We start from the raw sequence: 23,235 nt of genomic DNA on the forward strand, positions 1-23,235 counted from the left end.
TGATACCTCGTAGAACATCGATATTTCGTCTAGTCCACGATACCTCGGTGCTTTTCATTAGAGCTACGAGTGAGTATCCGCATTTAAGACTCGAATTTTATTGAAATCGCAACGGTTTTCGATAAGGAATGAAAATTCAGTCGTGCACGATTGAATTAACATTTAATTCGCAGTGAAAGACGCGCGATTGTAGCTTAGCATCGGCTCGCGCATTCAGTACGCGAAGGGTTGAACCGTTAATACGTGCGAAATCCTCCCCGAGCGTGTCCAACGCGTGTAACGCTTTGAAAATTATAACATCGAGCGTGGAAAGAAACGAGGTAGGAGTTGCGGCGTGGAAAAATCTCATGACAGTGCATTCGTTGATATCGAGGCGTAACCGATTCATTGTGGCTCGCGATAACGAAGATTCTGGTGTATTATTATAGCCAGGGCTACCTTTCGGAGCGGTCGATAGAACGCGGGAACGGGACGGACCGTCGAAACACGCCAGAATTAACCAACGTTCTCGGTGAATCGACGGTACTTTTGCCGGCACATTGTTGTTACGTAACAATCGCGTGGAATCGCGCATATTCTCGCGGTTCTATACAAAGCTGCGAGAAAACCTGCGTTTCCGTGGCTCAGACCGTGCGATACTTCGACTGGTCGTTTTTTCGTACGATTTGATTTTCCGCGAGGGACGAACGCGCCGAATCGAGCGATGCACAACGACACGAGGTTCAACGTATCCTTCGGTCGTTGCACTTTGAAAATCGTCGACGATGTTCATTGCATTTATTAGCGCCGATTTGTCTTAGAGACGCGACGGCCATCGCGGAGATCGACGAAACGCGAAGCTAAAATACTCTGGGACTCGTCGAATGAAAAGGAGAATTTAAATTGTTGGACGAAGTATGTTCCGCGACGAACAAAGAAAAATTTAATTAAGTAGCTGCGCACAACTTGCTGGTTATGAAAGGAATTTCATCAGAAGAGAACAGATGTCGCATACTTTGACTTCTTTCTCGCGTGCAAGTTCCTTCTTCTTCTTCTTCTTCTTCTTCTTCTTTTTTTTTTTGTTTTTTTGTTCTGCTTGGGTTGGAAACTAACGCGGTGTTTTTAACGCGCAAGGTGATCCAATTTGTAACAGCGTACTTTCTGTGTAGAGAGAAAATATTCTGAAATTTGACTGGGACCTCCAGTGGGATGGGTCGAAACAAGTAGTCCCTCCTGCAGCATTTAGAAAAATGCACTCGTGCATTTGCAAGAGCTAGACCATCTTGCATAATCGTCGCTCGCGAATCAGTCCGTGATCGAGATCGAGATCGCGTTGGAAGCTTTCATACATATCCCGTAACGAGCGTTTCTAAATTATTATGCAACGAATCGCAGTGTCGAGCCATTGTAATTGAGGGTCACGCGTGGACTCTGTGTTTATACAGGGTGACTCCAGCTGCTGTGGTTCATCTTCAAGCGTAAACGCGATAGATACGTAGAGGAAAATTTCGAAACGCGCGATGGAGATTCTTCGAATAAATCAGTGCATCTCTTTTTACATAAATCGATCCTCTTCATCGTTATTAATAGAAATATGATCAAAGTTGACGTGTATCTTACATAACTAAATCAACCCGACGTATCTCAAAAGTGGTTTACGTTCTCGAGCGCAATAAATTTTGCGGTAATCTTCGATAAACGAGGAAACGGAATATGCAACAGTTGATATGTTAATTCAGCGATAAGCGTTCGTTTTAAATCCGCGAGGGCAGTTGGCATGTTAATGTAAATTCGGTGTACAAACAGCCGTGAGCCATCTGTTCAACATTTTTCTGATTGTAAAACACAGTGTTGCGGCAAGTATGGATCATTCGCATAAAACGTACGCGTACGTACTTCCAGTTTCGCGTATTTGCGAGCTACTATCCCCTTCCACTTGTCGACACAATGCAACGGACGCGATTCGAATGCAAGTACATATCGAGGTAGCATCCGTCGAGATCTCGCCGTGGTCGCGTGCGCATCGAAGCTGATAAATACGTTTCGATCGCGGCTACTTGGTCGTTTTCTCGTCGTCCGATCCAGCTACTCGATGTCGGTGTGATTTTCGAAACTGTCGGGCCTCGGTTTCATTTCCAACGCAAACGGAAGGATCGCGGTTACGCGGCCGCCGCGTCAATGATTGTGCGGCTTTGCTCGTCGGGATTGTACCTTTCGCATCCGTTTCTGCGGCTGTGCTTCCTGGAGTGACGGGATTCATCATTTAATTTGTGAATCTGGCGACGGTTGAAAACAATTGCTTGCAATTTCTTCCTTCCACTGGCCTTCTACTATCCCTTTCATGGGATATCACGATTTCCCTCCTTAGCCGTTGGATGGCTATCAATTCGAGTTGCAGTTACGTCTATCTCCACGCTGAGATTAGACTTATGGGCGGACGAATCTATTTGAGATAACCAATTTTTGGGAGGTGGACTTTGGCGCGCTACTTTAGATCAAGTACTTGAAAACGCAATAGCATTAGAGGCTATGACGTTGGAGAGTTCACACGTCATCCACGGCGACAGGGTTGAAAAGTGTGCATTGACTAAGGACGTTGACTTCGAAAACACCGATACTGGGGGTAAGCTGATTCTTTTCATTTGCCAGAGAGCTATTCTGGTGTCGCGTGTCCGTCGGACCACCCTGTAGCCGGTGTCCCTCACTAAATTACCCCTCTTTCGAGAAAGAGAGAAACATCGGAGATCAACATGTCGGTCGGTTTCTTTACGCCGTTAGGCGCCACCACTTCCGGTGTGGCAGACGCGAGATCTGAACTCGAGGTAGCGAAAGGAACAGAAGAAAGGTTGCAAAGACTTTTACGACGATGTTCAACTACCTCGGATCAACCTAACAAAACGGTTTGGCGACGATAGATTCAAAGTGAAAAGCGTCAAGTCGCTGAAATCTGTCGCGTAAGTGTCGCGCGATTGTCCCCTCCACTTCTTGGACTGCTTCGAAACTTCGTCTTGGCGTTAGCTCGCCATCCTTGATTTGTAAGGAGGGGCGCAAGGCTTGTTAAGGGTGTTGAAAACGGTCGATGCATAATAAAAATCGACCCTGGTCGACCTTCATAGACCAGCCTGGAGATTTAGGACGGCAGGCACTTTGATTAAATAACGATGTTGGAGAACCAGATTGAAATGAAAAGGAATAATCTTAACAAATTACTTATTTAACACTTTTACTTCTTACTCTAGGTTTCTAACAATTGAAATATGCTTAGAGTAGCGAGTTGGCGTGGGTAAAAGGTTTTTTGGGGTGGGAAATAGGTTTTTTGGGGTGGGAAATTTATGGGTTCATGACGGACAGAGACCTGGTGGAAAAGTGAAAGTTAAGGTTTTAGGAAGTGGAGAAGGCAAAGGAAAATACTGTGTTAGCTAGTCGATGTATGATAGGAGAAAAATATAAGTAGGATTTCCAACAACGGTGTATTAACGTAGTCCTGTTCCGTACTCTGTTCGTTGAATTTCGAAATATCCTTTCTTATTCCTTGTATAAATCATAAAGAAAACCTCTGCGAAAAATTTCAGCTTTCTAGGTTTAAGGGTGTAGCCTAGGCGTTGATACGTCGGTCAGTCAGTCAGGGTTTCATTCTTATTTGTAATCGTAACTGGTGCCTAGTCCAGAGGTTTAGCGACGCAATGAGAGGCGAAACTCTCGCGATTTTAATCCTGGAGTGGGGAAAAAAGTCTTGAAAGATTGCTGGTGCTTTCAGCTTAATTATCGCGTGATTGATCGAAGGTCTGGTCCCGATCGAGAGATAGGCGACTAATCGGGTCCGTATTCTTTGCACGAAAGGCCTAGTCCGGGCGGTGCCGGCGACAACGGTGTCCAAGGAGTACGCGGTAAAGGTCTGCCGCACGTGATCTACTGCCGGCTTTGGCGTTGGCCGGATTTGCAGTCGCACCACGAGCTAAGGGCGATCGAGCACTGCGAGTACGCGTTTACGCAGAAACGGGACGAAGTCTGCGTCAACCCGTATCACTATCAACGAATACAGACGCCAGGTAGGCGAGCTCCGACTACCTCTTGAAATCGTTATATCGTTCCGCGGAAGTTTGGAATTTTTTCTTTTTTTCTATTTTGCGCGAGTACTGTTCGACGCGGCGTGTAAGAACGTAGCGAACGTTAATCGGGAGTAACGACGAATTCTTATCTCGAATGCAAGCCCGACTACGAAGTAACGATAAGAAATCGCGATCATCGACGGTTATGCAAGGGGGGAATATTTTTGCGAATTTATTGATCGCGATCCAGCGCGCAGAGGAATAGTTTGGGAACGAAAGGGTTAACCGTGGTCGCGGCGTTTCGGGGCGATCATTAATCGGTCGTAACGTTATTACGGCCGTAAGCAAAGCGACCAGAGGATCGCGTGACTTATTAGCGCACGAAACTTTGCAGTTTTGCCAGCCATTCTCGTACCGCGGCATAACTTAGCCGGGGACGAGTCCGTCCTGTACAACACCTCCCTCGAGGAGCTCAGTGTCAGCGTGCCCGAGAACACGAGCTTCCACGCGACGCTGAACCATCAGCACCATAATCAACAGGGTATACCGCAATCCCCGCAGCAGCAGCAGCAACAGCAGCAGCAACAGCAGCAGCAACAGCAGCAGCAACAGCAGCAGCAACAGCAGAACAATCCCTACCAAGGAATGCAGGTTGGTGTTTCCGTAATAATATCGATACTAGGCACAGGATTCTTGATACCTACTAGCAAAACCACTCCAGAAAGCATATTTGAAAATCATTGTTATTACAGTTGTCTTCACTCACTCTTCTTCAGGTTCGCACACCCTGCAATGGCATGGATTCACATGGAAATGTTTACAGAACTAAAATTTTCTCTCGGGATGATTAGAAACTGTAGAATCTAACATTTGTCAACAAACGTATTACTCGTTTTTGTATTCTCATCAAAATTTACGAATTCTATCCAGATCAATTTTCATCAAAACTTAGCCCTTGAAATCATTTGTTGAAGTTCCTTGGCGAAAAGCTCCGTCACCCGTATGTGAGTGACGCGGCGTTCAACGTGTTAATAACGATCAATTGCTACCTGTGCCTAGTGTACCGTTTACCATTAAATTTGTTTTTACTCCAAGCGAGCTACGTTCTCACCTTCCATTCTTTTTTTTACAGAGTATGCAAGCAACGAGTCCCGCGAGCGTGGGGAGTCTAGGAAGCGTTCAGGGTTCACCGCATCCTGCACCCGGATCCATGGATCCACCAGCGGATACTCCACCTCCTGGATACATAAGCGAAGATGGCGATAACATGGACCACAATGACAATATGTCTCTGTCCCGTTTGTCTCCCAGCCCGGTGGACGCGCAACCGGTTATGTATTTCGAGCCCGCCTTTTGGTGAGTGGAATCGTCCGTAGACCGCGCTAATTTTCGTCTCGTAAGAGCGAAAGAGTGATGTCATAGGCGCTACTCATCGAGAATTGCGTAATTAACGGTCACAAGGAGCCTCCGAAGGGTTCTGGTTTGTTGGGTGGTAACGCAAGTTATCCTCAGGAACAAGGGTTTAAATTTAGAGTCACTACTCACTCGTTAACACGTTGAACGCCACGTCACCCATATATGGGTAACAGAGCTTTTCACCGAGGAACTTCAACGATCAATTTTAAGGACTGAGTGTTAATGAAAACGAATCTAGATAGAATTCGTAAATTTTTACAGGGATATATGTTAGAAGAATACAAACGTCTTTTCCCTTCAACGGTTCTGGGCTAAGTGCCGTGCTGTTCCTCACAGTCCTCTCACCAAAAGGCAATGCCTTTCCCACTCCGTGGCCAGATCCTCTAGGACAACGTCTTTATACTTTTAGGCAATACAACGTCGGGTTGCTTGCCAATCGACACATCTGTTAGATATAAACAAACAGACCTTCGTCATTCGATACTTAGTGCCGTCCTGACCCTACCATAAAACTGTCGCAGTCCAAAATGCGACTAACTATTTATCGTAAAAGGTTCCTAAGGACGTTCACGCTAACATATAAAAATTCCCAATAGTCTCGAGACAAAATTTTAGTCTTGTACACAATTCCATGTGAATCGGCGTGGCAATCAACGTGTTAATAGAATATGAAAGAATAAAACAGAAGATGGCGAGATCCCTCGGGTCTTAGGTAGATCTTGAGATCTTAGAATAGGTCGCTAACAGTAAGGAGATTTTCTGCCCGAGCAAACCGGAACCCCTAAAGTTTTGTTCGTCTTGGGTGTTCAAGGTGTTCGATAAGCTACTACGAGCTGAACACGAGAGTGGGCGAGACCTTCCACGCGTCGCAGCCGAGTATCACGGTGGACGGATTCACCGACCCCAGTAACTCCGAACGTTTCTGCCTGGGTTTGTTGTCGAACGTGAATCGCAACACCGTGGTGGAGCAGACGAGACGACACATTGGCAAAGGCGCCAGACTCTACTACATCGGCGGCGAGGTGTTCGCAGAGTGCCTGTCCGACTCGAGCATATTCGTGCAAAGTCCTAATTGCAATCAGCGTTACGGATGGCATCCGGCTACCGTCTGCAAAATACCCCCCGGTAAGTATCCATCTTCTTCTCTCTCACTGTGCCAGTCGTACGAACCAGGAGCACTGTCTAACCGTTAACCGATGATTTTGATGAAACTTTGAACTACTCAGGGAGATAAAGAAGTTACAGAGCAAAAGGCGATAAGCAGCAAAAGAAACATGGTTTTTCTTGGGAGGAAAAGCCTCGAAGGTGTCCAGTGCTGGTGCTTTAGTTTATTTATAGTCAGGACTCGACCTCGTCATGGAGGAAAAGGAGAGCTTTTATCTGTGTCTATCAGCGATAATGGGTTATCGGTATCCTAGATAATAGAATCTATGCCACAGTTTCATCGGGTCTCTGACCTAGCAATAAACCTCGAGTTAGTTCTAGCGATAGGTTATCTACCTTCGAGTCGTTTTTAAATAATTGCATCCGCCTTCTTATCTCGACCGTTATTATAAACTGTGGATATCTATTCCTCGCTGTTCAACAAAAAATACGCCTTATGCGTTCTTGATGTAAATGTGTCTTACGACGACCAAAGTTTCATCAAAATCAGGGAGTAATGATAGGGTGCTGCTGGTCCTTTCTCGCGGATTTCTTTCGTTGATTCGAAGTACTCGTTAAATGGATTCATTTAGAACGCGGCAGTCGAAGCTGATCGTTTGAGCGATGCCTCGAGATTCGATGAACGACGAGCTTCGACTGATGTTGTATCCGCGGCTGAATCATTCGTAACGCGCTATTCTCAGAACCGTGTTTGTTCTTTCTTGTGACGCAGGCTGCAATTTGAAGATCTTCAATAACCAAGAGTTCGCCGCGTTGCTGTCGCAATCAGTTTCCCAAGGCTTCGAGGCGGTCTACCAGCTGACTCGGATGTGCAGCATAAGGATGAGCTTCGTGAAGGGCTGGGGAGCAGCGTATCGGCGACAGACAGTGACATCGACCCCCTGTTGGATCGAGCTGCATTTAAACGGGCCGTTGCAATGGCTCGATAGGGTGCTCACGCAAATGGGTTCGCCGCGTTTACCCTGTTCCTCGATGTCATAAGGTTGTACGGTTTTCCCCGTGGTGGATATCGAGAAAGAAAGAACAATTCGCGCCCTATCGTCGTCGTCCTCGTCGTCGATTGGTTTTCCTTACCGCGAATTATATGGCTTTCGTTCGAGTTGAAGCCTACGGTGACGAGCTTGCGAGAAAATGAAAGGGATACGATTGTCCTTGGATAGTATACGTTGGGAATACGATGGCCGATTTAGCGTTCGAAGTGCCAGGAAAGCATTCGATCGTCGGTGAAACGGAAAGAACAACCGATCGGCTGTGGAACCGCTCTCGGGCTCGGGGATAGCTCACGGATGTTTCCTACGTTACGAAGGAAAGGACACGTTATGTGGGGGCGGACGAGTGCGGACGAAACATCGTAATATCACTGCAACCGGTTCATAATGAGTCACACTTTTTTGACAAGTAACATTCGACGAAACAGGTAGACATTGTTAACACACTTATCGCACTCCAACGTGTGGCTAGTGCTAATGATCTATGGTTACAAATCCGATTTTAACAGAATATCGAGAGGGCAAAGAACAAGTGTCTATACATATGCGTACATGTATGTATGTACATGCGTACGCGAGTATGTATGTACATACGTGCTACGCTTAATGAAAAGCTCAGCCTTCGCATATTTTTATCGCTTGTTAAGCAAACGCACTTTAGTCGTACAGTATACGTCAGCTCTTACAAGGTAAATACATAATATTATGTATATACTCACTCTATAGTCTGCCGAAGAGAATTTCTATAAAACGGACAAACCGTATATGTACCGTTGCAAAGTTTCTAAATGGCACTGGTCTATTCGGAGTTTTTTTTGTCAATGTTTCTCCTACGAATAGAATAACTGAAGTAAATATATAAAGTCTATTTCTCTTATATGATAACGATAAGAATGGATTACAGTGTTCAATATGTACGTAACTACTTACGCACGTTTCGTTAATTATATTTTCGGATGGACCAGAACACGTTCAAATGTCCCCAGAATTAATCGCGTCGGATGAAAGTCTCAAGAGTGTTTAGCAGTGCGAGATCGATCACTCGGTATACATGTATACCGACGATGTTTAATCAGAAACTTTTTGGAATCTGAACCCGAAAATGTTGGTACGTATTAAGGTGTCTTATCTTGGATAACTGATATTCTTATTAAGAGGAAGCGCTATATTTCTTAAACATTGATAGAAAGTACTAAGCGCACGATGTCTGTGGTAGACAGAAATACCTATTTACTTGATATCGCATGATGGAAAACTGATTAAAAGTGCAGAAAATTGTAGACGTATATCTGTCGAATGTCCGAAAATTTATGCAACGCATAAGCAAACATTACGATGCACATTTTGGTGTTGATGTTAATGTAGCGAACCACTCGTTAGTTGAGAGTCGTTGAGGAAGTGTTTGGTTCGTTGTATAGTATCGTAAAACATCATTTTGTATTGGGAAGACATGTTTTGCACGTAAAAAAAAAATATATATATAAAAAACAAACGATCGACTTAACCGCGTAAACTTTGACAAATGTAGTTGAATCGTCTCGTAAAACTTTGTACAGAAATTATTCGAAGAAAAAATATGAAGAAAAAAAGAACGCGAAAGGTACGACATACAATGGAAATTTTAAAAAAATAAGCATTCTTATCAAGGACAGAGGGTGAAAAAAGAATGATGATCTGGCCTTGAATACGAGATGCTTTTATATGCATCGAGCGTAATTGATTCGATACTGTTTTAAATTTATTTACAAATTGTTTGTGCATTGAGCGCATTGGAAATTTCTATTTTATTGCAGATTTTATAATCAGATTTTATAATTTTTATATTCATATCCGAGACGTACCAAAAGCGAAGAGAATACACTGTTTTTAAAAACTCAAAACGTCTTTCACGTAGAACGTACGAAAACGAGAGTTACGTGTTTTATTATATTACGAGATATATGTGTTAGTACCGAAGTACAGAACAGTCTTTGCACCGAGTGCATGGATTCAGTTATCTTTTCCTTTTTTTTTTTTAACAAATAAAATTTTAAAGATAACATATACGACTTCTATGGAGTCTTTACGTACGATGGGGGCCAATCGCACGCACAGAATGCGAGATTCGATCTCGACAAGAACGTCAAACGTTTCAGAGAACCGGTTCCTCTTTATATAATATATATATATATATATATATTATTTTTCTTTTGTCAGTATCGTTTATGAAGTTTCATTTTTATGATGTTCGTAATTAGTTTTTAAAGTATGAAACAATTGGAAGTAAAAATAGTACACGTCGCTGTGCGTGAAACCGATTTAGTTACTAATATTTATAGATCCGTGTAAATTAGGCAAAGTAATGGAAAACAATCGAGTGTTTTCGTTAAATAATTAAGCTTAAGATAAACGAGTCGTCATTAGTTATCGTGGAGGCAAGATCTATTTTTTTAACATCGTCTTAATCCTTTCGACGAAGGAGGGGATTGCGCTAAGTTTTTTGATCGCTTTTAAGAAAAAGACGAGTGATTTCGATCGATTACAGACAACATTTGTCGGAAATCCATCAAACGTGTTTTTACATGTATGGTGCAGCTGAACACGCCTGTTATTATTCCGTTTTATTCTTGAGGTTTACAAGTATACCTTTTTTTACGCAGTAGAATCAAGGGATAAGCGACACGGTGTCACGTGCACAACAGTGACGACGACGATTCGTGAGCTTGCCAGTCAAACCGATTTTCACCGAATCCGATCACGCGTCGCGTTACCTATTATCTGAGAGTACGTCGAAGGGGGTACTAGCTCGTACAGTAGCGATGGAAGTGTGTATGGTAGAGAAAGCACGAAAATTTAATGAAATGATAACGATATTTTATTGACTCCTCGATAGTTTAATCGTGTAGCCTAGGATCGCGTCGATCTTTCACGGGGATCACTTTCTTTCGTACGACGAGAGCATCGTTGTTTTCTCTGGGAATCTGTACTGTCGTGAAATGGTATTCGAAATTGAAAGAAACCGCTCTGTAAACCTCGTGAAAGTCGAACGCGATATCGTCGGGCAGCTCGAATAACCGAATGATAGTACAATTGATAAAAAAAAAAAATCATGTTTTTCTGCCGTCAATGTCGGATGCGTGGCTCCTTTCTTGAACTCTGTTTCCATTGAATTTTACATTCTGGTTGCCGAACGATCGACAGCCGTGTGCCTCCCTGCCAGACTGCCACTAATTAAGGAACTAATTAAGGATACACAAATGGGGGAACCGAAGAAGTCGCCATAGTTTCTCTCTTTTTTATTCTTGGAAGGGAAACGCACGACATTCTGATTTGATTCGGATTTTGCATATATTAGAGTGCCTCAGAAAACATTGCGTATTTGAAAAGATTATTTCCAATAACTACAACAATAATTTCAAGACCATCTAGGATTCTTCTGTCGCATTGTTCTGAAAGCGATTATATTTATTTGCAATGCAATACAGTTCTTGCTTATAACGTGTGTCGTTGCCCCAACGAGGTGACGTAGGAAGAAATAAAATTTAGACTATGCATTGAGTGAATCGTAAGTTCTATAATTATAGTTTTGTATCTTGTAGCGATGCATTAGTATCAAAACTCCGAGATTTTCGCAATGTGTTTTAAAAATAAACGAAGCGAACAATGAAAACATAAACAAAAGCAAGATATATTGTCTTAATCGGTACAGAAACAACTTGTCGATAATATATTAATATACTTTATTTCTATACACGGTTTAAAAATAACTGAAATCGAAGTGATTAAAATTGCGCAATATTTTCTGGTACACCCTAATGGTTAGCGTATGCTACGTATAACAATTATGTATCTACGCTATTCTAAATTTCGCGTGAAAATAGTATTTGAACCTTTTAATGTTCCATATATTCGATCTCCTCCCGATTAATGCTATTATTCATGCTAAATATAATATCATTATGTTACGCGCACGTTAGCCGTTCGCATGATTTGACGCAATCTGATGGTCCAAGCGTCGCGTAGTCTTCTCGTTAGCTCTCCTACTCGACCGTTTTACGTTACCATAAAACCGAACACACATTTTTCCATCTGCATCGTCGAAGGAAGAAACAAACCCATCTGGAAAACGCGTTTCGTTTGCCAAAGTATTTTTTAAGCGTAGCATTTGCCAAAGTTTCTTTTAAGTACAAGAGAGTATCGATTATAGTTGCAGTAAGCGATCCGAACGCGTAACGAACATGAATTCGCTAAATTCTCAGCGTTGTTACTTCTTTTGGACATTCGTAGCTGTTACCATTGTTGACCGTATCGTTTAGTTAACATTGTCGTTATGCTGCTTCTTCTTCTTCTTCATCGTTTTCTTTTTTTATTTTAGATACCTTTTTAGCATCTAAACCTGTCGAATCGAGCGGTCCGACGATTACGAATTTTTAATTCTATAGCTACTTATACATACATGTACGTGTATGTATATACATACGTGTATATCTTGTGTGCGAATAGCCACATGCACACGAAGGGAAGTATCGACTAAAGGATGACTTCTAGAACTCCCGATATTTTTTTACACATAAAGAAAACGACGAAAATTCATTTACGTAACGGTGCATTCGACGACGTTTGATCTCGTTGATGTTTCCCTGGTGTGGATGAGACCTTTCACGAGAATACTAGATGAAACCGAGAGCTTGAAGGAACGAGTGTGGGAGAATATAGACGAGACGTTACGACAAGAGATATCGAGTGTGAGACTGTATAATACTTATAAATAAATGTATACGTTAAGTCTAATAAAAATGATTCTACCGACTTTTGTCGCTGCATCATTGCGTAAAAAGTACAACTACAACAGCACATTTACAAGAAACGTTATATTACGAATTATTTGTGTTTCTACACGTAAAGTATTAGTGATAAATGCGATGAATTCTATTGCGATCGCGCGAATGGAAAATTGGTGGGATTCGAGGGGAAGAGGGAAGAAAATAAAGAAACTAAAATGTGTCCATAAACGAGTATGCGTGACATCAAATTTGTATGACTACGACAAATATGGATACAAACTACACGAGAGTACAATGTCGCGTTTACATGACTTTGCGACCTAACTCGTGACACAGCCACACAGCAACAATCAAGAGGATCTTAACAGACCGATCACGCTTTCGAACGACATTTTTCAAATGAATCCTCCGAACTAACAGACTGTCGAAGACCTCAGAATCGTGTACATCCTTTTTCCGCAGGCTCTTCGGGTGAAATCTTTCCTTTAATATATTGCGGATCGATCACAGATTCGCATCGTACAAATAGAACATCATTTCTGCACGCTTTGGCGTTCGTTTCGTCGTTCTTGAGTATCTTAATTGTTTAAGAATTCTTAGCTTACCGATGGAAATATATTGTTTTCAAGCACGATTGATAATGAGAATAATACTAGCACCTTATTTTGTATGAACGACGATACATATGCCGATTTCTGGTTAAGAAATACAACGACGAGAACGTTTCAGTGTGAAAAATGATTCTAATATTCAACGATGGATTTCTGTCGGGTGTACGTTTCGTGATAGATTCGGATGTGATAATGAATCATCTTAGATTGCTTCTTCTCTCCTCTGCGGGGTTGATTTGTTGCTGTCGATTTCAATGGAATTGGTTACAGTCGGCCCCGATCCTTCGAGGCCAACATCTTCTTCACAGAAAACATGCTCATCGATAGGCCGATGGTAGCGAGCACAAACGCCGACTTCGTGATGTGTCGTTCGATTAAATTCCTACGAAAAACAGACGAAACTGCTCCCTGAAACAGAAACGATCCATCGCGTTAAGCCGTCGTTTAAATTACATTACAATCTTTGAAAAATAAATAAGATGTACTGAGTTATCAAGCAATTGGCGCGGTGCTGTGTTTATTCACGCATAGTAATGGCTCGAGGTGCCATTACATGACACGTTACGTAATCTATTTGGACCTGATGAACGCGAGTGCATTTGCTTTACCTGGTGAAACGATAACCTGAGAGAATAGAAGGTGACAGGAGTCAAATACATCTCTACACCACGGCACTGACTTCGAAATCTGAAAGGAAAAATAACATCGATTATGTTTTAGTTACATAAGAGACACAGGCGCCGAATTTTAAAAAAAAAAAAAAAAAAAAAAGGTCACGCAGCATTGGAACGCGTCCAAGATCGATGATTATTGTAAACAATTGGAATTATCAATTGGGTATGCGACGCTCACGCAAGATATATAAAGATATATTTATTTGTCTTTCGTGGATCAGAAATAATCTCTGCGCGTCTAAACATGGCTGAGAGGCGTTGAGAATGTTTATACTTGTTTATCAACAAATAAATATATCGCTCGTCTAATCGCAATACGTGATTTGAATAAATGTACAAGAAAGAATTAACAATGTCGCGGTTGACATAATGGACTCTGTGACACGAATTAGAAAGGCGTGTGTCCGTTCTTCCGGACGAGTGAACGACAATTTGTTAGTCGATCTCACGGGAAATAAGTTTTTAACATTCGGTTTGTCGAAAGAGGGAACGCGTGATAATGCGGATATAAATATCTGGGTACTTTCAAAATTGTTTACAAATACGGGCTCGTTCAGGCATCCGTCTATCGCAGGTGTGTTTATTTTAGCCGCGATACTTGATAGTTTATCATAGCGTCGTTGATAGCGAGAATAAGGTAGGTTTCTCAGCTGTAAAGTAAATATTTCCCAAGCCAGGTTTAGAACGAAAGTTTGATCCGCTACTAAACCGCATCACGTTACTTACAATCGAAGCTAGCAAGTGTTATTTGTCGTAAAAATTATATTCGATATAGAAGTTGTGTTTAGTGAAGGAAACTGTTGGAAATGGTTTTATTAGAGGTTACAAGAGCAGAAAACAAAATAGTAGGATAAATTACGTCGATCGGTCCGATACGAAACTGCAAATTGCGTGATTCTATCAAAGATTTTTACGCAGAGAGATCAAACGTATTGTGCGTCATTCGATTTTTCGCACTTTTACGATTTGTCACAGCCATTATTAATCTAGGTTACTGGAGAACAGTCACTCTAGACATATCGTTGGTTACTTTGGCGGCGGAGTTGTAATTCTAACGAGCCAAGGAATTTTCGACATCATTTGTAACTCTAGATAAGCGAACGCCAGCGTCGTCCAAGATTTGAATAAATCTTCTCACGCATGCTGCACGATATTCTGTTTTCAAATCTTTATGTAACTGTCCACGGTATAGTCACTCGTTGACATTTGCGTTCAAGTCAAGGAAATTACGTTTTATTACAGCCATGTACTGTCTCGTTTTTCGAAATGAATTATTGAAGAGACTATACACGACCACCACGTGAAAGCGTAGAAAATGCAATAACTCGTATACGATAACTGAAAGCTAAGCTCGCCGTACAATGGTAATCGATTGATATTAATAGTAATACTCGCGCGACATGATAACAGGATTACAAAAGGGATTTTAATTCTCTTAATAGGATAGGATATAAATGAAAACGGTATCGAATGGGATATCGTATCCCTCGTGGGATGCAGTCAAGGCTGTGTTCTATCTTTCGATCCATGAACATCTATACGTGCATGAACCGAATAAGAGAATATTTTACATCGACAGATGCATCGTTGGCACTGGAACGTTATACTTTGTACGAACGTAAAGATCAGTCAAAACGATGCAGTTAAAAGTCGAGGATACGTTGCGCGACGTATCTAACCTAGAAATTCACGTTAAAGCAACTCTTTAGCGACTCCAGAATGGCCGACATAGAAAGAACGTTTCGAGCATAGAAATAGAACGAATCAGATATTATTATATCGTCATTTACGAATGACCGCGGCATTATTTTGTGATAGAAAATTTCGTTAGATACGAGGCTCTTTTTATTCGTCGTTCGTATGCAGGAATTGGAGGACGGAAACGGTGTGTTACTTTTCGAAGCGCCGCCTTACGTAACCGATACTGCTGTTGTTACATTTCACTGAGTGAAAACACTGAAGTTACAGTTAATTCATAAGAAAAATGCATATCTGAGCGATGCACGTACCGTCGTGTACGAAATTTGCCGATGAGAGAACTATCACCGAGGCACGCGATCTTCGTCACTGGTTGTTTTCTAACCGCTATCGATTCCTCGTGCTGAGCACTGTGCTGCGCCTATTACGCCATCTCTTAATAACCTGCTGCACTTTCGAAGTACCTCCGATTGAATCGATAACATATCGACAGTGATTTTCTAGGTACTTGGCTTTAATTCTCATCGCTAGGAGCGCTGAGAAAATGCAAGGTTATATATATATATATATGCTTATCATACCTGATTTCAATGAATGGATTTACAAAGAGAGATAAAATATCAGTAGGACAAAAATCTATGCAAACATAACTTTTCATTAAGGACTTAAAAAGATAATTCCAAATGTGAGGCGATAATGAAAATAAATTTTGGATATCAATCGCTTCCTATGCTTCGTCGACGTCGGTAAATGTAAGAATATTTCGACTTCAGTCAGATGGTAACAGTGCGTAGGGAAAGGATAGATACTAGTTATCCTAGAATGGTAACGTCGCAATGTATCGATATTCACGTTACCAGTCGTCCTCAGTAAGCGCCATCTCATACCGATTTCCTGAACTAAATTTGTTATCCTGCATTCGTTCTTATATTAGCATATTTTGGGTTGAATGAGGGCTCATTTGAAAAAAGAAGGTCCAACTCCTCACTAAGTGCTCTAAGGACGAAAAGCAAAAAATCTTGAACCCCTTTTTAGACCAATTTTTGCCGATAATGGTACCTCTCTGCATTACCCGTGTCTTCACCCTTGAGAGTAGTTCGCCCCGTTCATCGATAGATGTCTCCACCGCTTCTGCGAGGGGACTGCACCGAGAATAAAAAAATAAATAATTTATCAGACCCTTTCGAACCTTTAACATATAATTATATTTTGAAATTTAGTATTCTCATTTACATAGGTACGTGAAAACAGACACGTAATATTCAAGGGTATACAAATATATAAAGGGGGTGTCTTTATTAGCTTCAAGATAAATCCTTACTATTTCTGCACTTTTTTTTATTAAATTCAAATTTTATCTAAGAGGTCAATTTTAAATTTTTCTTTTTTTTGAAATTCAACATAACGGAATATGATACATATAGGAAGCATTTATATTAATCATGCGATAGAAAAGTAGCGAATTAATGACGCGTCCGACGTCTTATCAGTGAGTCGTTTCCGTGAAGTTTCGCACTGTATAGTCATGCGGCACGGGTCGTTATTCCGGCTGCGTTCGTCTTGTAAAAATAAAACGAAAAGAAACAAAAAATACCAGTCAGAATACGTCCACGGTTCGTTGGCATCGGTCGAAAGCGTGAACGGTTCAGGGTGCAAAGAATAAATGTAAAAAATTAGAAATTCGAAATTCAGTCGGTTCAGAAATTTCAAGTTTAGAAAATTGTGTAGTCAATTTCCAGCAAAGATTCGTCGAGGAAATGTCGGCTCGGTTTTAAGAATATACATAACGTGACGTTTTATCTCGCGGTCATTTCCGTGGAACGCCACAATATCCTCCCGCGTTTCCAGTGCTTCGATACCTCGTCCCTTCGAAAGTAAACTCGTCGATCGGTAGCAAGATAATAATGACACACTGGACGTTCCTTCTGCTTTGGGCCCAATTCTTCTCGCTGGTGTTTTGCGAGTACAAGGACTCGGAGAGCCTTTGCGCTTCCCAGCAAAGATGCAGCAACTGTCTGCAGACTCCGCGATGCGTTTGGTGCTCCACAAAGGTGACAGGTTGCTTCTATATTTATTAACACAGACAGATATTTCGGTATTTGTCCGTTAGAAGAAAATTAGTCGAAAGTGCTGGACGAGAATATCTCGTTTAGAGATTAAAGATTTTCCCTCGGTCAGATAAAACAGATTGTTCGTTCAGACTTCCCAGGGCAACGGTCCTCTGGTTCGGTGCGTGACCAGAGAAAAGTTTCTGAAGGAGCGTGACCTCTGGTGTCGAGACGAGGACGTCGTGAAAGACCTGAACTCGGTAGATTTGGTGGAAGATCGACCTTTGTCCTCGACGAAGGGCACGAATCCTGTCCAAGTTCAGCCTCAGAGGGTCCATCTGAAGCTCCGACGAGGAAAGTGCCGTTTTAAATGAAACTTCTCTCGTCGTTCTACGTTATAACCATCGAAAACGTAATTAGAACTCTCTTGTAACAATTATGACCCTATGCAGGCGAGGAATACCGCGTGACTTTGAAATATAGCCAAGCAGAGGACTATCCAGTGGATCTATATTATCTTATGGACTTGTCCAAGTCCATGGAATCGCTCAGGGATCGACTGTCGGAATTGGGCCTTCAGCTGGCAGAAGCTATGCGTAACCTCACCTCGAACTTTCGCATAGGGTTCGGTAGCTTCATTGATAAAGTTGTGTTGCCTATGACCGACGTGCGACCGGAAAGGTAAGGTCCGTTGATGGATAGTTGGCGAGGGTCCGCAAAACTAGACGGGGCTGAGGGGACAGAGAATTAACCTAAACTTTCCAAGGTTCCCTCTTTTTTTCGAACAGTCACATTGCATTATCGTATTCTGATCCCTGATTAGCAGAGATGTGCCTAGGCTTCGAATAAACCTGAAGTTTGCCGATGTGTTTGTCTCGTTTGTTTCTTTGAAAGGGTTAACGCTACGCCAGTGGTTACTATTCTCTCGATTTGTCTCGTTATATCGAAAATGCGTGCGGTTAGAGGTGTCGCCGTTAGGCAACAGCCAATTGAGCTAGCTTGCCAACTATCCAGCAACGGACAACACTGGCATTGAAATCTTCGAACGATTTGCTTGCGGACAACTTGTACTTCTTCGGTCTAAAATGTTCCTTTCGTAGTCTGAAGTCACCGTGCAAGCTGGACAACTCTAACAAACCGTGCGCTTCTCCTTACGGGTACAAACATCAGATGCCACTTACCACGAACGTTACTCTCTTTAAAGTAAGTTGCCGTTCTTTGTACCGTGTAAAATTCTAAAATAAAATTCTGTTACTAGCGAGTCAACGGTAGATCGAGATATCGTTTTAATCGATGATCTTTAACCAGACACGGGTGCAAGAGGCGCCGATATCTGGCAATTTGGACGCTCCCGAAGGTGGTCTCGACGCGATGATGCAGGTCATGGTATGCACCAAGGAGATCGGCTGGCGTCAGAAAGCCCGACACCTTATCGTCTTTTCGACAGACGCCACGTCGCATATCGCCGGAGACGGTAAAGTACGTCGGCGTATTCGCCTGGAAAGCGTTCCTGTATCGTTCATCGCATCGTACGCTACATTAACACTTTATCTACCGGGCTATTTAGAAACAGACTTTAATTCAAAAAAGAATTCTCTACAGTATCGTATGCCAATCTAGGCTGACAATAATTCTTCCATACTGTTACTGGATACATTGAAGTCTGTCTGTTTCCAAACACTGAACATTGTAAGTAGACAACCATCAACACGGTAAATAAATTCGAATAGCTGAATACTGCAATTTTAAAAGCCTAAAAATAGGCTCCCGGTAAATAAAGTGTTAAGCCGGCGACTGACTTGCAACAGAACATTGTAATGTAACGCGATCATTCGCTTAGTTTGGCAGACTAGCGAGCGACGAACCGAGCCGTTCTTGCGCTCGGTTCGCGCTCGACTGTGCTCCACTGGTCTGTCGGTTTTTTGACGAACCTCTTTGACCGTCTACTTTTCACTGAATCGAGTAGGAAGCACCGAGAGAGAATTCAGCCGAGAGTTCGAAGCGAGCATTCGTGATTCCAAAAAGGACCTTGTAATGTAACGTTGCTGTCGAACTGTAAAATTCGTGCCGAACAGTTACATTACAGCGTTCTGTTGCAAGTCAGTCGCCGGCTTTATTCATTAACCGACTTCGAAAAGGAGGAGGTTACTCAATTCGACACGTATATTTATTTTTATTTTTATTTTATTTTTTTCACCTTATTCTTTCAGCTCGCAGGAATCATCGAGCCGAACGACTGCCTCTGCCACTTGGACAAGGATGGATTCTACACGCATTCCCTTCTCCAAGATTATCCATCCATATCTCAGGTATGCTCTTCTCAAAAAATAAGAACGTAAAGAATCTTGCGACGTGTTTTTATGTTTGAGAGCAGATCAACACGATAGCACGAAAGTACAACATGAACATTATCTTCGCGGTCACCAACTACAGAAACGCGACGTATCAGCTGCTCAGTCGAAGTATCAGCGGCTCCTCCGTCGGGACGATCCAGAAGAATTTGAAGAACATAGTCACGCTCATCAGCAGCGAGTATAAAGTACAAATTAAAAAACAGATATTTACTGTAATAACTTTTTTCATTGTATTTGTGTGAACTCACCGACGATTCTTTTCCTCCAGAAACTGGTGCAGACGGTAACTCTGACGGACGACGCGCCGAAAATGATCGACGTGAAATATTTTTCTCGGTGCTTGGAGGAGAATGGCGAATTAATGGAGCGACGAGAATGCGGCGGATTGAGAGTCGGGAACGTCGTCGAATTTGAAGTAGCGTTGAAGGTGCGTGGATAAATCGGTGGTTCACGACCGCTGAAGGTCCTCGAGACAAACCCTATAAAATTGTACTCTTGCGTGATAATAAATTTTTGTTCGTCGAATGTAGGCGGTTGATTGCCCGACGAATTCCAGCGAGTGGCGACAAACCATGAAGATAAAACCGAGGGGCATAAACGAGAGCATGACGATCGACGTAAGCATCGTGTGCGATTGTCCTTGCGATCGACCAGGACATCCGGTAAGACTTGGCTCGCGTGCGCCTTTGGTTAATCTTGCACGTGTCTTTGCATGTGTCTTGCATGCGTAATTGTAATTTCAGGGATACGAGCCAGGTTCGAAAGATTGCAAAGGAAACGGCACTATGGTCTGCGGCGTGTGTTTCTGCGACGCTGGTTTCTATGGGAAGCAGTGCGAGTGCAAGGGAAACGAAGTCGGGGTTGAAAGTATAGACGCTATGGCAGAGTGCAAGCCCAACAACGAGACCAACGAAATCTGCAGCGGTCGTGGAGCCTGCAAGTGCGGCATGTGCGATTGCGCGAAGCGCTCCAATCCTCAGGAGGTCTTCTACGGGAAGTACTGCGAGTGCGATAACTTCTCCTGCAAACGCAGCGGCGGACTGGTGAGTCTTGCATAATTCTCGAAGCGAAAGACTAAACAGTGACCTTTCCGTTCCATGGTTAAGCGCGTAAGGATAATTTTGCGACGGTTATATTTTCCCGAGTACAGGTCGTAAAGTTGACCAGTTAGTTATCGTTCGAATGATCTTACAATTAGCTCAAATGGATGCCCTTTCGATATCCCTCATTTCCGGTACGGAAATTAGTTTTCATAGACTTTCCTGTGAAGGTTTTATAACAAAATTTATGTTCATAAAAGAACATATCAAATACCTTATCTTGTTAAATCAGTCTCGAGACTTTTATTCGCGGCACCGTTCGGATAATTTTCTGCTTAAGGAGACCCGCATAGTGTCTCCGAGGAAAGCGATGGATAAATTATACGTCTTCGCGTGTATATTCTATTATTACATCTGTCGTCGTGTTTGCGTTTAAGGTTTGCGGCGGACGAGGCAAGTGCGAATGCGGTACTTGCAATTGCTTGCCAGGATGGGGCGGCAAGGCGTGCGACTGCAAAGAGACGAACAGCACATGCATGCCCAGCGACACCGAGAACTCGGAGATTTGCAATGGACGCGGCGACTGCGTCTGCGGAAGCTGCCATTGTCACGAGAAGGACAACATCCGATACTCGGGGCAATACTGCGAGGAGTGCCCTGTGAGTAAGAGTCTTTAAGAAAGACAATTACGGTAAAGTTTCCGGGGGTGCGCAGTTGTGCATTTAAGGCGACTTTACTGTATGTGCTCCTTAGAACATTCTTCTCCTCTTGAGAATTCCATGTATTCACTCCCTGTTCGCAGACGTGTCCGGGGCAGTGGTGCGACGACCTAAAAGATTGCGTCGAATGCGTGGCCTACAATACAGGGCCGTTAGTAGAACATGGCAAATGCGACGAGTGCCCGCACCAAATCAAAGTTGTAAGAAATTTTAATCTCTTCTTTGTCTCAGTCCGTTGAATTTTTATTCCTCATACGTTGCGACACTAAACGACGAGCAGGTCGACGCGATCGAAGAGACTCCAGGTAAAGATCAGGAGACCGGAGCTCGGATCTGTCGAACGCCTGGCGCCGCTGACTGCACGTTTGTCTTCAAGTATGAATATTTCAGAGACATTAAGATTTTCAAGATTCTCGCTGAGAAGGAAAGAACGTGCCCTGCTCCGATCAATGTCGTCGGTAAGTGGACCTAGGGAAGAGGAGGAACTTCGATAAGGAACTTTGTTATCCATCACAGGTGTGGCTGCCGGGTTGGTGATCAGTACCGTGTTTTTCGGTTTACTGATTCTTCTCGTTTGGAAGATATGGACAACGATCTACGATAGACGCGAATTCGCGAAATTCGAGCGGGAGCGCGTCTTGGCCAAATGGAATCGGGTAAGGTTCTTCGATAGAATCTGCGATGTCTAAGCACTGGAAATAATCACGACTTGTTATCGTTGGTTTAGGAGGAAAATCCGCTTTACAAGAAGGCTACGTCGACCTTCAACAATCCGACGTTCAGCGACTCTACCAATTAGATTAAATGGATAGAACAATAAATCCTCCAGAAGAGAGTTTTGTTTCCTTGAGATCGATGGACATTGTCGCGAGAATTATTCTCGCGGAGAAATAGTTTCGTTGCATCGAAAGGCACGCGACCCAGGAGGTAGCGCCGCGGCGAACGGGCGAAGCGAATCGATGAGGAGGCCATGTTAGTTAATTGCTGGTGCTGGCGAGAAGAGGACCGGTCGACGAAAAGAGTGTCTCACCGGTCCTTTTCCTGCTTCCTTGCTCGCATAAGCCAAACCACTTCTATCTTCCACTTTTTTCGCAAATTTCCTACAAATTTCCCATACTTTCATTTCCGATACTTTTCTTCCTCGTCGCATTCGAAATCCGATAGGACTAGATTTAGGAAACTTCTAGGTACGGATTCGAACATTTCCTCTCCACTTTTATCCACCCGTAAACGCCGAGTACGAAGAATTTGCCGGCGCTACGTTGAATAAAATAATATTTATTATACAAATAAATTAAACAAATTCCATCCACGTCACCGTCCATGATCCAGAACTGAACGAACAAAAACTGAACAATGACGATAGGCTTGTATTCTCGCGTTTCTATTTGGCGCGAGTCTCGATACCAGGAAGTAGGGAGAACGCGATCGTCGTAGTCTAAGGGCGGGGATGAGAGACGAAGGTCGGCGCGCGATCACTCGTAAATCAATTTTAAATTCGATCCAGGGATTTCGCGCGGAGATAGGTCTTGGCCTCTCGGCCGATTGTTTCGAATATCCTCTGGCCTCGTACTTTATTGCTGGCTACGCTCGAAGAAGGCAGCCTCGTAAGGAGCTCGTAAATTCGTCACCATAGTCGGCTCCTGCTGCAAAACCCTGCGGCGACTCGCTATATTTCCCACCGGAAAGCTAAAGCTCTGCCCACATTGAATCCGCCCATACGACTTGATT

The 23,235-nt window shown here is 42.9% G+C and overlaps 3 protein-coding genes across 4 annotated transcripts in view; 2 read left to right on the forward strand and 1 right to left on the reverse strand.

Moving 5' to 3' along the window:
* LOC128879800 (mothers against decapentaplegic homolog 3) overlaps positions 1-12,386 on the forward strand; it is a 34,474-nt gene extending 22,088 nt beyond the window's left edge. Inside the window, exons 2-6 of the mRNA XM_054129281.1 lie at positions 3,820-4,028; positions 4,423-4,679; positions 5,161-5,384; positions 6,256-6,569; positions 7,321-12,386. Of these exons, the coding sequence (XP_053985256.1) occupies positions 3,820-4,028; positions 4,423-4,679; positions 5,161-5,384; positions 6,256-6,569; positions 7,321-7,589 (1,273 nt within the window). The 3' untranslated portion in view covers positions 7,590-12,386. The remainder of the gene's footprint in view (positions 1-3,819; positions 4,029-4,422; positions 4,680-5,160; positions 5,385-6,255; positions 6,570-7,320) is intronic.
* A 4,229-nt stretch (positions 12,387-16,615) lies between these two features.
* LOC128879791 (integrin beta-PS-like) lies at positions 16,616-23,153 on the forward strand. Of its 2 annotated transcripts, XM_054129271.1 has the most exons (15): positions 16,616-17,394; positions 17,544-17,754; positions 17,844-18,072; positions 18,492-18,594; positions 18,700-18,870; positions 19,602-19,700; positions 19,766-19,930; positions 20,014-20,172; positions 20,276-20,407; positions 20,489-20,788; positions 21,223-21,444; positions 21,588-21,704; positions 21,785-21,962; positions 22,021-22,160; positions 22,232-23,153. In XM_054129271.1, the coding sequence occupies exons 1-15, from the start codon at positions 17,248-17,250 to the stop codon at positions 22,301-22,303; spliced, it is 2,445 nt and encodes an 814-aa protein (XP_053985246.1). In that variant the 5' UTR covers positions 16,616-17,247; the 3' UTR covers positions 22,304-23,153. The 2 variants fall into 2 exon arrangements, with proteins under 2 accessions (XP_053985246.1, XP_053985237.1); XM_054129262.1 differs by lacking the exon at positions 16,616-17,394 and having other exon boundaries at positions 17,689-18,072; positions 20,276-20,362.
* The window catches only part of LOC128879809 (homeobox protein aristaless-like), a 120,551-nt gene continuing 117,429 nt past the window's right edge, over positions 20,114-23,235 (reverse strand). The window contains exon 5 of the mRNA XM_054129314.1: positions 20,114-20,224. The gene's annotated coding sequence lies outside the window, so the exon portion shown is untranslated. The remainder of the gene's footprint in view (positions 20,225-23,235) is intronic.

Source organism: Hylaeus volcanicus, chromosome 1 (genome assembly GCF_026283585.1).
Source record: "Hylaeus volcanicus isolate JK05 chromosome 1, UHH_iyHylVolc1.0_haploid, whole genome shotgun sequence".
Classification (NCBI taxonomy): domain Eukaryota; kingdom Metazoa; phylum Arthropoda; class Insecta; order Hymenoptera; family Colletidae; genus Hylaeus; species Hylaeus volcanicus.

Excerpts from the sequence above, each read along its gene's own strand:
- LOC128879791 (XM_054129271.1), top strand. The coding sequence starts at position 17,248 with ATGACACACTGGACGTTCCTTCTGCTTTGGGCCCAATTCTTCTCGCTG. Across the intron at positions 17,755-17,843 it reads GCTCCGACGAGGAAAGTGCC|GCGAGGAATACCGCGTGACT; the intron begins GTTTTAAATGAA and ends GACCCTATGCAG. Across the intron at positions 19,701-19,765 it reads ATTATCCATCCATATCTCAG|ATCAACACGATAGCACGAAA; the intron begins GTATGCTCTTCT and ends GTTTGAGAGCAG.